Below are 12876 nucleotides of genomic sequence, written 5' to 3'. Positions count from 1 at the left end.
ACCTGTGCATTATGGGAGAGTGGGAGTGGCCACTGGCTTTTGCTTATGAATATGTAATTAGTTGTCCCAGGCAGGGAATAAGAGCTTAAAAGGGCTATAAATAGTTGTTATTGGTAATGAATAGGGTCATAATTGTGTTTTACACATCTTTGAAATGTCATTTATGCCGTTTAATATTAAATTGATGATGTTTTATTTGATATCCATCTTCATGATGTTCTTTCTAGCTCTTTCTATGTTCTGTATATATTAAAGCATTAATTTCAAGCTCTACCAGCATGTTGATTAATTAAAGTCAAACAGAAAAATAAGGTTGTTTTAACTGTATATGCACTGTGCATTATGGGAGAGTGGGAGTGGCCACTGGGTTTTGCTCATGAATATGTAATTATCCCCAGACAGGGAATAAGGGCAAACAAACAAACTAAATTAATAAAAAGTACAATAAGATAACAAAATTACTAAAACTTAAGCTAAAATTAAAAATGAACCGAAATATAAAAATAAAAGCTACTACTAATTGTTAAAAAAAATACTAAAATAACACTGAACATAATGCACATCCTCTTTGTTTTGTTGCTAGCACTAATGCTAAAAAGTGTCCTGTATTTTTTGGTAGTGAAAAATAGAGAAAGAAATATGAAATTGTCAACATATAACAAAATAAGAACTCCCAAGTCGCGACATCCCAGGAAGGCAGCAATGCCCCATGTGCTAACTGCTACAATGGCTGTGACCTGTTATTAATGCTTTTAATGCAGATCACACATAGGCCTATATATCAGTTCAGTCATCATGATGTCGTCTTCCTGTGGCCAGACCAGAGGAAGAGGATGATGACATCTGTCTGTCAAAAAAATATCTCTGACATTTGCACAGCTTCCTCTAGGTGCCCCAGATCAAACAGCGGTAGCCTTGCATGAAGCCAACCTGAGAGACATCAGGGTTGCTAAATAAATATCACCTCAGTAGACAAAACCTGCTCGTCGGCTCCCATCGCGGCACGGCATTATGAAGCACGTGATTGAGGCTTTTTATCTTATGGTTATTTTTATAAGGCTTATCTGATGTATTTAATTTATTTTATGTTAATGATGAAGTAGTTAATACCGCAGGTCAGTAGTGCTGCAGGAAGTATGCTAACAAGATGCTACATGCTATCATCATGAGGTGTGATGAAAGCCACCAGGGGTTCAAACTGCAGGTTTGATGTCATACATGTGATAATTCATGTGTATAGAACAAAAATGGGAAAGTTTCTATCGTAAATGTGAACACAGCTTTAGGACTTTATTTTGGCTTACTGCTAATGGCTAAGGAATAATCGGCAAGAGAGAGAGTGCGGGTTGGCGCGGACTCTTTGTTAGCAACGTGTAGCATTGCACGGGTGACAACAACGTTCATGAGGATGGCGAGCTTTTTTTTTTATGCATAATATGGCATTGTTGTTTGGCAACTTTGTATGCTTTTAAATAATCGGGCGATAGGCGGGAACAGTGGAGATGTGAATGATGTGTAAGCGAATTGCATCTCTCGTTCTGCAGCAATTGTGTCCACTTCTCTTCATTCACAGTGGGAGTTTTAATTTTAGGAATGAATGGAGAGGTTAATTTAGTATGTGCTGAAATGTCCCTCGCCCGTGCGAGTCTGTGCTTTCCCCTCGGTCGACAGCGCTCCTTATCTCTAATCCATGACTGTGGGCTTCTGTACGTAATGATTACAGTAAGATGTCGATCATATCAATGCTTTAAACTCAGGTATGTGGTTTAAAAATTGCACATCGAATGTCATTGTCTTGACATATATATGAAAATAATAAACATCTCCTGATTTTTTGTCTGTTTTTTTTTTGCAGCTATCATAAATGATAGAATTAGTAAGAGTGAAGCTAGAAATAGTAAATATTTAACAAATTATAATATTAAATGAGTTTTTTTATTTTTTTAAAACAATTTTCTGAAAGTTATGTCAATTAATTAAGTTTAAACATACAATTACTTGTGTTTCTAGGCCTCTCTGTGCATTATACATATAAAAATGGCCACTGGCTTTTGCTTAGAATATATAAATAGTGGTCCCAGGCAAGGAATAAAGAGCTTAAAGGATGCTATAAATAAAAGTTGTAATTGGGTAATGAATAGGTACTAATTGGTGTTTACACATCTTTGAAGTGTCATACCTCTTGAAGTGTCATTTATTCTGTTTGTTTTTTTTTTTTTATGTTTTATTTGTTTATCTTTCTTAACTCAGCTGAAACTCTACTGATTAAATGTTCAGCGTTTAAAGCACAATTTCAAGCTCTACCAAATGTCATAATTTAAAGTCAAACAAAAAAAATTAGGTTGTTGAAGTGTATTATCCACTACCTGTGCATTATGGCGATGAGTGGCGTGTAGTGGCCACTGCTTTTGCTTATGAATATGTAATTAGGCATCCCAAGGCTAGGGAATAAGATCTTAAAAAAAGGTCTATAAATCGTTGTTTATTGGTAATGAATAGGGGTCAGAATTGTTGGTTTTACAACATCTTTGAAATGTCATGTTTTGTCATTTATGCCATTTAAATTAAATTGATGAGGTTTTTTTGATATCCTCCTCATTCATGTGCTTTCTAAGCTCTTTTCGATGTTCGTATATATTAAAGCATTAATTTCAAGCCTACCAGATTGGTTGTGGATTAATTAAAGTCAAACAAAAAATATGGGGTTGTTGTTTTAACTGTATATGCACTGTGCATTATGGGAGAGTGGGAGTTGCCACTGGGTTTTTTGTCATGAATATGTAATTATCCCCCAGACAGGGAATAATGGGCAAACAAACAAACTAAAATTAATAGAGGAACAATAAGATAACAAAATTACTAAAACTTAAGCTAAAATTTAAAATGGACCAACCGAAATATAAAAGTAAAAGCTACTACTAATTGTTAAAGAAAATTACTAAAATACCCTGATCACTGAACATAATGCACATCCTCTTTGTTTTGTTGCTAGCAACTGAACATAACCTGTATTTTTTGGTAAGTGACAATAGCCATAAGAATATGAAATTGTCAACATATAACAAAATACGAACTCGCATACCGTCGTCGCGAACCTCCCAGGAAGGCACAATGCCCTGTGCTAACGCTACAATGGCGTGACCTTGGTTTATTAATGCTTTTTAATGCCAGATCACACCTAGGCCCTTATATCAGTTCAGGTCCTCATGATTTCGTCGTCCTGTGGCCCAACCAGAGGAAAGTGGTCGATGCATCTGTCTGTCCAAAAAATATCTCTGAACATTGGCACAGCGTCCTCTAGGTGCCCCAATTCAAAAGCGGTATCCGCCTTGCATGAAGCCACCTGAAAGACCTCAGGGTTGCGAAATAATATCACCAGTCAGTAGACAAAACCGTGCTTCGTCGCTTCCCATCGCGGCAAACGGCTTAAAACCATGACCATGAATGCATATTACATACAGCTTAGGCAGCCAGATCGGATTTAGTATTACGTAATCCGGTTAAAATAAATGCCTGTTAAAAATGAAGCAGTAATACCTCCCGCAGGTCAGTAGTGCTTAAGGAGATTATGCTTGCTATATGCTTTATGTTATTTTTAAAGTTATGTTTTGTTTTGCAAAAAATGGTGGTTTGATGTTTAAGGTTTGTTTTATTAATGTTGTAAGAACAAAATGGGAAAGTATGCTAACAAGATGCTACATGCTATCACCATTTATTTTTTTGCGCTATACTGGCTCAATGCCATGCTAGTGGTCTTCCGTCAGTTGAGGCTGAGCTACTTTGTTAGCAACTTGTAGCTCTGCACTGTTACAAACGTTCATTGAGGATGGCGAATGCATAATTATGGCATGTGTGCACTTTGTATGTGTTGAAAAAGGCCAAGGAGGGAAAGTGAGAGTGAACATTGAGGATGGCGAATGCGGCAGCAATTTGTGTCCCACTTCTTCTGTCTCGCGAGGGTTTTTAAATAAAGGTCTATGGGGAGAGAGTTATTAAGTAATTGTCTGAATGTAACTATCAGCAGTGAGTGCTTTTTTCCTTCGATTATTACAGCTCCCATTCCTGGAACCCATTATGGAAGCAAACAAAGATGACTGTGTGCTTTGTTTCGTAAAGATTACAAAAGATAACGACAGGTAAACAAAATGCTTTAATTTTCAGGTATGTGGTTTAAAAATTGCACATCATTTAGTTTTCTTGGTTGTAGATTGCAAATAATGCAATGTGTTTTTGTAGCTTCCCACGCTGCAAGCTACTCATAACTCATAATAATTAGTAATAGTGAAGCTAGAATTAGTAAAATATAATAAATTATAAGTATTAAATGAAAAACTTACATTTAAAAAACAATGAACTGAAATAAAAATTTTAAAATTAAGTTCTAAAATTACAACAACAACAAAAAAGCGAATAAAATAACAATTACTAAAATTTAAATGAAAACTTAAAATTTCAAACTAAAGGTTAATTCAATATATGAATAAACAGGCCTACTATAATATGCAAAAAAAATTAAACCTTGACTATTTGTCAGCTGAGTGAAATAAAACATTTAAATTGGAATACTGAAATGGCTAAAATTAAACCTGAAAGAAAAATTTTACTAAATTGAAAAAAAAAGAAAAAAATCGGAATTTCAAGAGTACACAGTGAAATTACAAAACTAAAATTAGAGCGAAATCTGAAAATATATAAATAAAATCAATTTCAAAATATGAATAAATAATATATAAATAATACTAAAATAACACTTTATTAGATATATATTATGTTTGCAATCATCAATATTTTATCTTTTGTATAAAAACAATAATATATAAATAAAATCAATTTCATTGAGTTGTGGAGCTAAAGTTTCCAAAACCTTTTTTTTTTTTAATTAATGAAATCTAAAATGAAGTAACTTCGGTTTGATTCAGTGTTATATATATTTATATATAAATAAAACTATTTGTATAAAAATGTTATCTAATTCTGTTCATTAGATATAGTATCTAAATATATAAATAAACCTATTTGTAATACAGGCATATATTAAAATTGTAGGTTAACACTTTACATAAAGCCTTTAATGTTAATGCTCATTAAAGTATTTTTCATGCGATTAATACTGCATTTTTAATCACATTATAAATGTAACAATCTCATGAATACTTCGTACCCACACTTTCAATTCATTGGACAACTATGCCTTTTATATTTTGGATATAATTATTTACGGACAATGATATATTTAATAACATAAAAGCTTTCCGTGTGCCGTGTATTTACGACAAGATAATATTATACATAAAAGCTTTACGTTACGTGTTACCAAATTTTATACTTATAATATGCACATTTTATACTTATACCTTTGTTATGGTTTATGGGACTGTAGTTCATGGTCTTGTACTTTGTACCAACTTTCAAGTCCATTTAGATTTTAAAAATGTTGTAACATAATTGTGATTTTATCTCAGAACTGCCTGATTTGGTTCAAAGCTTTAATGAAGAATATTTGAAATCCTGATAGTTAAAATGAATAGTGAAAAATGTATGAATAGTGGATAATGAATAGTGAAAGTACTATAACCAAGGTCACTGAGAAAGTGGGCGATCGCTGTTAGAACAAAACAACTAATAACTTGTTTCCTGTTGCAGGTATTTCTAAGACTGAGAGTAATGTCTGTATGTAGTCTATTCAATTAGAGCAGCAGTGCACTTTGTAGGTAATATGGAGTGCAAAACACATGCTGCATCCCTTGAGAAATCTGGAAAATCCTTAAGACTTTCCTTTGCTTCCTCACGCTCATTCCACATCTCTCAGACACAAGACGCCTGAGATGTCTGGAGATGACAGTAGCGCTCCTGTCCCTCATACTCATTGCAGACAGTAAATGATCCTGCCATCTGCACAGCCGTCAGTTGTAGCTGATGCTGCAATCATGTGTTGCAATTGCTTCAAATCATCTTTGCATTCTTGGACTTCTGAAACTTTCTCATAAATGTAGTACAGATAAGGCGGATATTGTAGATGCTTTAGGTTTTTTCTTCTCTTACATCACATTGTAAAAAAAAAAAAAAAGTGCAGTGAATTATATATTATATATAATATGTATAATATAATATGTACAGTGTATGAATCTAAAATACAAAAGAGTGTGTGTAAAATAAAATACATCTATAATTTATAGAATTGTAGTTTGTATAATTGTATTATTTTTTATTGTATTAATTTTTTTTATTTTATTTATTTTTATTTTATTAAATTCATTTTTTTTCTATTTTAAAATATTGCTGTTAAATCTTGCCAAACTTTTGAATGTACAGTATATAAATGATTTTATAATTATTGAATGCAATCTAATTAGTAATATTAATTAGTAAATCAAGTAATTTATCATAGTTAATTTTATTTTAGGAAATACTGTAAAATTACTTTTCAAAAGTCTTTTAAAGGGCAGTTTTAAAGAGTCTGCCATTTTATTTTATTTTTTATTGAGAAATTACAAATGGCAAAATTTCACAGTTCATGCATCAAACTTTTTTTTTGAAGCAAAAGTAATACAAAGAGTTATGGGTTCTTAACTCCATATAATTTACAATGGAAATTGCTCACTATTATGCTCTTCTAAATTGCACTGTATGAAGAAATATTATTGCAGTGCTGATGAAGGTTAATCTGTTTCTCCCCATCAGCAATATTATATTATTTTATGGAAAGTACGGCATTTGATTTCCCTTATGGCCACTCTCAAAAGTCTTAGGTTTTTAGTCTCCTGTGCATCTCTTTTGTGGCTCTGTAATATTATATTAAACTGGAAACATGAGCGTGAAATTACGTTCTACAGGCATCATTTCTGAGTCTAACCTTGCCCGTGCACCAAATTTCAAAACACTGTAGGCTGAAGTCTGAAAGGAAGCATCTGAAGAGACAGAGAGACACTGTCTTTCTTGAGCTCCTTAAAGTTTGTCATTCGCTTGAGCTGCTGAATGAAATGTTCCAGAGCGAACCTTCAGGGCAGAGTTTAAACCGTTTTAAAGAGGATGCCTCGTTTTAAAAGTTACTCCATGCACCATCCATCTCGCCTTTCTCTGACGAACAGAAAAACATAGGAATTTCATGTGCGCACTGTAATCGCTCGAGACGAAGATGGCATTTAAGCTTCAAATTTGCATGTGAAAGCATGTCATTACATGAGAAATGTTGTGAAACCATACAAAAAGCACATATGAATTAATCTGACATCTTTCGACAGCATTGGCAACCACATTCAGACCCTCCGTTTGTAAATGTGAACAAAAACGGGTTTACAGTCATGCACTTACAATGGATCTCTATGAGGAAAGACTTTCTAAGCAGAAATGTGAAGCTTGTGTTTTTGTGACTGCCCTTACATGAATTATGAAGTTAAAAATAGTAATGTTTGATCCATTAAGTTGTCTAAATCACACTTTTTGACTACATTTTGAATGAACTTCTGGTTTATTAACCATCATATTTCATTATGGATAGTTCCTTTTGTGATGAATTGTTATTTTAACATATTAACCCTATAAAGCAAACATAAATTTCTTATTTCTCAGTACTCTTAATTATCAACATGATCAAAACTTTGCTGAAAAAGCCTGTTTTATTTTATTTTATTTTATTTTATTTTATTTTATTTTATTTTATTTTATTTTATTTTATTTTAGGAAGTACTGTTAGAGAGAGAGAGAGAGAGAGAGAGAGAGAGAGAGAGAGAGAGATTCATTATTCATTCATTATTATAAAATACTTTATAAAATTATTGATTTAATTTTATATAATTTATTTTATTTTATTTTATTTTAGGAAGTACTGTTGGAGAGAGAGATTCATAATTCATTCATTATTATACATTTATATATTTTTTTCAATTATATTATTTATTTTATTTTATTTGAGGAAGTATACTGAGAAGTAGATTCATTATTATTAATACAATTTATTTTATTTATATTTTATTTCATCTTATTTTAGATATATTACTATTATTTCATATATCTGGCTTTAAAAACATTTTTACAAACTAAAAGTGCTCTTTACAAGTGAGTCGCAAAAGAAGATTTCTTGAAAAATGTATTTTTCCTCATACAGTTAAAGTCAATGGGGACCAATGTTTTAAACCCCATTATATGGACAAATCAGTTGAAATGCTCTTTAAAATATTATCTTTTGCATGTTGTAGAAGGAAGAAAATCATGAAAAGAATTATGAAGGCGAGTGAATGGTTATATTTACCCTGAAATGGTGTTTAACCTTGAGGAATATCACACTATTTTGTCGTTTAACACAAAAATAATCACGAGACAAAAGGTTTATTTTTAAGGTGTGAAGTCTAGTGTTGGAATTCGTGCTGCACGTTCAGTAAAACACTCCCCAGAAATAACACGCACACATCTGTTTCACAGACATGTTCGCCCATGTCAACACATCTATGACATTTGTATTTACAATCCTGCGATCCGGGGATGCGGGTGAAAAAGCGCAGGTACCCGATTCACCAGCCGGTGAGTGGCATTTGTAATGCGGGCCGGTTCTCTCCTGCGCCACTGTTGTGGTGAATGTTGATGAGCGCAGCCTCTGGGGCTCCGGCTGACAGCCTGGCCTTTTGGCTGAGCAGAAATCAATCACACCGTCAATCGCCACCAGAAGCCATTACCCAGCTTGCCTGCTGGCAGGCTTCACCTCCATTCTTTGTACCATAACACGTACTTATTTGTCTTCGTTACCTGGTCTTGTTTCACCTTTAGCGTCACCTCACCGGTTGGTAGTCATTCACATCGATAGCTTTGGGCTAAAGCGGTTTTGGAGGTTGCATATGTATTGCTCCAACTTTGCTTGCTTTAATTGGTTCTGCATTTTCCACTTTGCTTCAGGCAGAATTTAATGATTAACTCTCGTGAAAGAGTCAATATTTCTGCTTCTTTTAGGGCTGACATTTTTTTTTCTGGCTTTCAGAAATTAACATTTGCTGAAAATGTACCGACCATTAGGCCATCCAAGAGATGAGTTTGTTTCTTCATCAAAGCAGATTTGAAATTAGGCATTACATCACTTGCTCACCAATGGATTCTCTGCAGTGAATGGGTGCCGTCAGAATGAGAGTCGAAACGGCTGATACAAACATCACAATAATCCACAAGTAATCCACACTACTCCAGCCCATCAATGAACGTCTTGTAAAGCAAAAGCTGTGTTTGTATGAAACAAATTCATAAGGTGTTTTAACTTCAAACCATCGCTTCTCGCCAAATAACAAGTCCATAATACATAATAATCGTTTCTGCTTGTAGACAGTAATTAATCTGTGCATATTTCTCTCCTGATCCAGGAGAGACAAGTTTTTCACTGGAGAAAGCAATATTATAGATAGAGGACTCACATTTTAGCTCAAAGCAATGGTTTAAAGTTTAATTGCTTTAATTATGTATTTGTTCATCTCAAGCATGCAGCTTTTCACTTCAGTACATGTTAATTGATGGACTGGAGTCATGTGGATTTTTTTTTTTTTTTTTGATAATGTTTTTATCAGCTGTTTGGACACTCATTCTGATGGCACCCATTCACTGCAGAGAATCCATTGGTTTCTGTTTTGATGAAGAAACAAGCTCATCTATATCTTGGATGGCCTGAAGGTAAATAAGCTGTCAGCTAATTTACATTTTTGGATGAACTTTTCCTTATATTTTTGGCTCCGGACTAGACAATGTGATCTTTAAAATCTGTCCTGCGTAACAGTTTGTTCTTTCTCTCCTTTAACAGATCCCTCAGATCAGCTATGCATCCACAGCGCCAGAGCTGAGCGATAACACCCGGTACGACTTTTTCTCCCGGGTTGTGCCACCTGACTCCTACCAGGCTCAGGCCATGCTGGACATTGTGACCGCCATGGGCTGGAACTATGTCTCCACGCTAGCGTCTGAGGGGAATTATGGGGAGAGCGGTGTGGAGGCTTTTGTCCAGATCTCACGAGAAAGCGGTAAGCTTCCAGTGAACATTCTGAAATGTGTTTCTGTACGAGGGCTCCAGATTATCTGCTGATGTACATCTCGCTTCACTGATCGCAACTGACTGAATTGAATTTCTTACCAAAAGTGCTTTATGTTCAAGGGATATATTCTACACTTTGGCAGCTTTTTATTTTATTTTTGTTTGTGTTTTTAAAGGTTTGTTTTGTTTAATAATCCGTGTGCCATTCGTTCATTTGTTTTTTATTTAATATTGAAAGTAGAAAAAAAAAATGGCTACTGTATTTTTTTTTTTTTTTTTGAAAAACGAGAATTCAGCTTAAATTTTAGTTTTTCGTTCAGGGATAGAAAAATGAATAAACAGCTTGAATATTCGATTTCTACATGTGGGCGGGAATTAAATGCTGATTGGTCAGCCAAAAATTTAAACCGTGCCGTCATCAGTTCTTCAGCAGTTTTCATGCAGCAGAATAATAGTCCTCTGCTGCTGCAGTTGTACGGATTCTTCGTACTACATTTCATATTTTTTCATCAAACAAGCAGACTAATGAATAGCTCGACACAACTCGTACTGGGGCAGAGTCTAGACAGGGCTTTCTTCTGTGTAAATATAAATTCTATTCTTTGCATCAGCTGGGCATGGCAGGGTATGATATGATATGGCGGCTGTCATAGCCTACCCTGCCCACTCAGTAAGTCTGTTTGTTTAATTAAGTAATAAATATTTTAAACACTAAGACAAAATGGAAAGAATAATAAATTGGCTTGGGTATATATACTGTATAGGCCTATAACATTCACGCAAGAACTGTCATTCTGACTGACAACTGGAGACCAACAGATATTAAATAGCCTACTCTTAGAGTTTTATAATGTAGTCTTGTGTTTATAATTGATTATAATTGATATCTCAAAAGGATATGCGCTCGCACACAGGACTGCAATGCAAGATTTTCATAAAATGTAATGACTTGCCTTTTCGGTTCGTTTCTCACCACAGTGTATCTTCAGAACACTTGGAATATACGCCACAAGATGCATAGGATTATTTTACGGCAGATAAGAATCCACTTAAAAAAAAAAAAACTAAAGTCACCATTCTCTTCCATTAAATTGGCAAATGCGTGCAGGACATTTTGTTTGTGTGTTTTGAAAAACAGTAATAAGCCTTTAGAACAACATTAAGATGAGTAGTTACTCGAGTTCACACAGTTCCAAGAAATTGTGATGGGTTAAATAAACTCAATAAGCAGACAGACGCGACTACAGTCAAGCGCAGACCAGTATTGAAGTGCACAGGAAATAAGCAGCAGTCATATTTAAAGCAGTTTAAATTAATATTGAGTACTGATTGATGTTCACTTGAATTTTTTCCCCATCAAGGGGAAATAACTTAATGCTGTATAGTCATAAGGTAAAATTTATATTTTTATTTGTGTAGCGTTACGTTCAAAATGACTACAAAATGTCATGCCTTTGAAAAATAAAGAGAACAATAGAATACACTTCTTTAGCGCGTCTCGGTCTCCTTGAGCAACTTGAGCATGACACAAACATGAACCACAGCAAATGCTCTTTTAAAAGGCTTCATTTAGATTATTTGACGTTAAATACATCATGCAAGTAACTTTGGAATAAACCACAGTATGTATCATGATAAAAAGGCAACTTTACAGTCTGGAAGATATGGTAGGCTATAGCAAATTATTTTGCAGACCCCCTATAACTTTAAGAACCGCTGGTCTACACAGTGTGTCAAGATATTCATTAGTCTGCTTGTTTGATGAAAAAAAGATGAAATGTTGTTGCAATAAATGCATTAAGAATCCGTACAACTGCAGCATCAGAGGACTTTTATTCTGCTGCATGAAAACTGCCGAAGAGCTGATTATGGCACGGTTTGATCTTTTGCTGACCAATCAGCAAAAAGGGGCATTTAATTCACACCCACATGTAGAAATTGAATATTCAAGCTGTTTATTCATTTTTTTATCCCTGAACAAAAAACTAATGTTTAAGCTGAATTCTCATTTTTCGTGTTTAAAAAAAAAAAAAATGGAAAAAGGAGAATTTTTAAATTTTTTTTACTTCCAATATTAAATAAAACAAAACAAAACAACAAAAAAGAAAAACAAATGAATGATACATGGATTTTTAATGTTTCCTTTTTTTTTTTTAGTTTAGTTTTATGTTTTATTTCATATTATTTTATGTTTTGTTTTGTGTTTTGGTTTCATGTTTTATTTTGTTTTATGTAAAGTTTTGTTTTGTTTTTTATTGTTTTATTTCATGTTATTTAATGTTTTCGGTTTTGTTGCTTTTTGTTTAATGTTTTTGTTTTGTTGTTATTTTATTTTTGATTCATGTTTTTTTTTTTGTTTCATGTTGTGTGTGTTTCATGTTATTACATTTTTTTTGTTTGTTTTGTTGCTTTTTGTTTTATGTTTTGTTTTTCCCTGAAGTCCCCTTATAATGTTAGATAATTTTCTTGTGGTGTAACTTATGAATTTATGGGTTGAAATTAGTGGTGTAAAACTAAAGAAATAACACAAACTAAAATGAAAATTCTGTCATTATTTATTCACTCATTATTATTATTATTAATCAAAAAATGTGTTCCAGTAAAAAAATAAAATCACAAAATACAGGTCTGGACTTATATGAAGTTGAATAAATAATGACACTGTTTTCATTTTGGGTGAACTACTCCTTCAAAGAGGCTGTATGTGCGTGTATGTGTGTACCGTACCTTTCAGATTTCTATACATAAATTACCTCTGTTTTAGCATAAATCACATTGTTATTAATCAGGAATTGCCAAGTTGCTAAACAAATCGCTATTAATATGTAAATGTGATGTCAACATTTTGGCGTTTATAAATAACCTGCTTTTGTAAG

The 12876-nt window shown here is 33.5% G+C and overlaps 1 protein-coding gene across 2 annotated transcripts in view; it reads left to right on the top strand.

The window, feature by feature from the left end:
• Positions 1-12876, top strand: part of grm8b (glutamate receptor, metabotropic 8b) — a 158914-nt gene that overhangs the window by 47817 nt on the left and 98221 nt on the right. For both annotated transcript variants that reach the window (XM_042752828.1, XM_042752830.1), the window contains one exon: positions 9773-9989. In XM_042752828.1, the coding sequence (XP_042608762.1) occupies positions 9773-9989 (217 nt within the window). The remainder of the gene's footprint in view (positions 1-9772; positions 9990-12876) is intronic.

The sequence above is a fragment of the Cyprinus carpio genome, chromosome B25, assembly GCF_018340385.1.
Source record: "Cyprinus carpio isolate SPL01 chromosome B25, ASM1834038v1, whole genome shotgun sequence".
NCBI classification, from domain to species: domain Eukaryota; kingdom Metazoa; phylum Chordata; class Actinopteri; order Cypriniformes; family Cyprinidae; genus Cyprinus; species Cyprinus carpio.
This window is presented reverse-complemented; position numbering and strand designations above follow the sequence as displayed.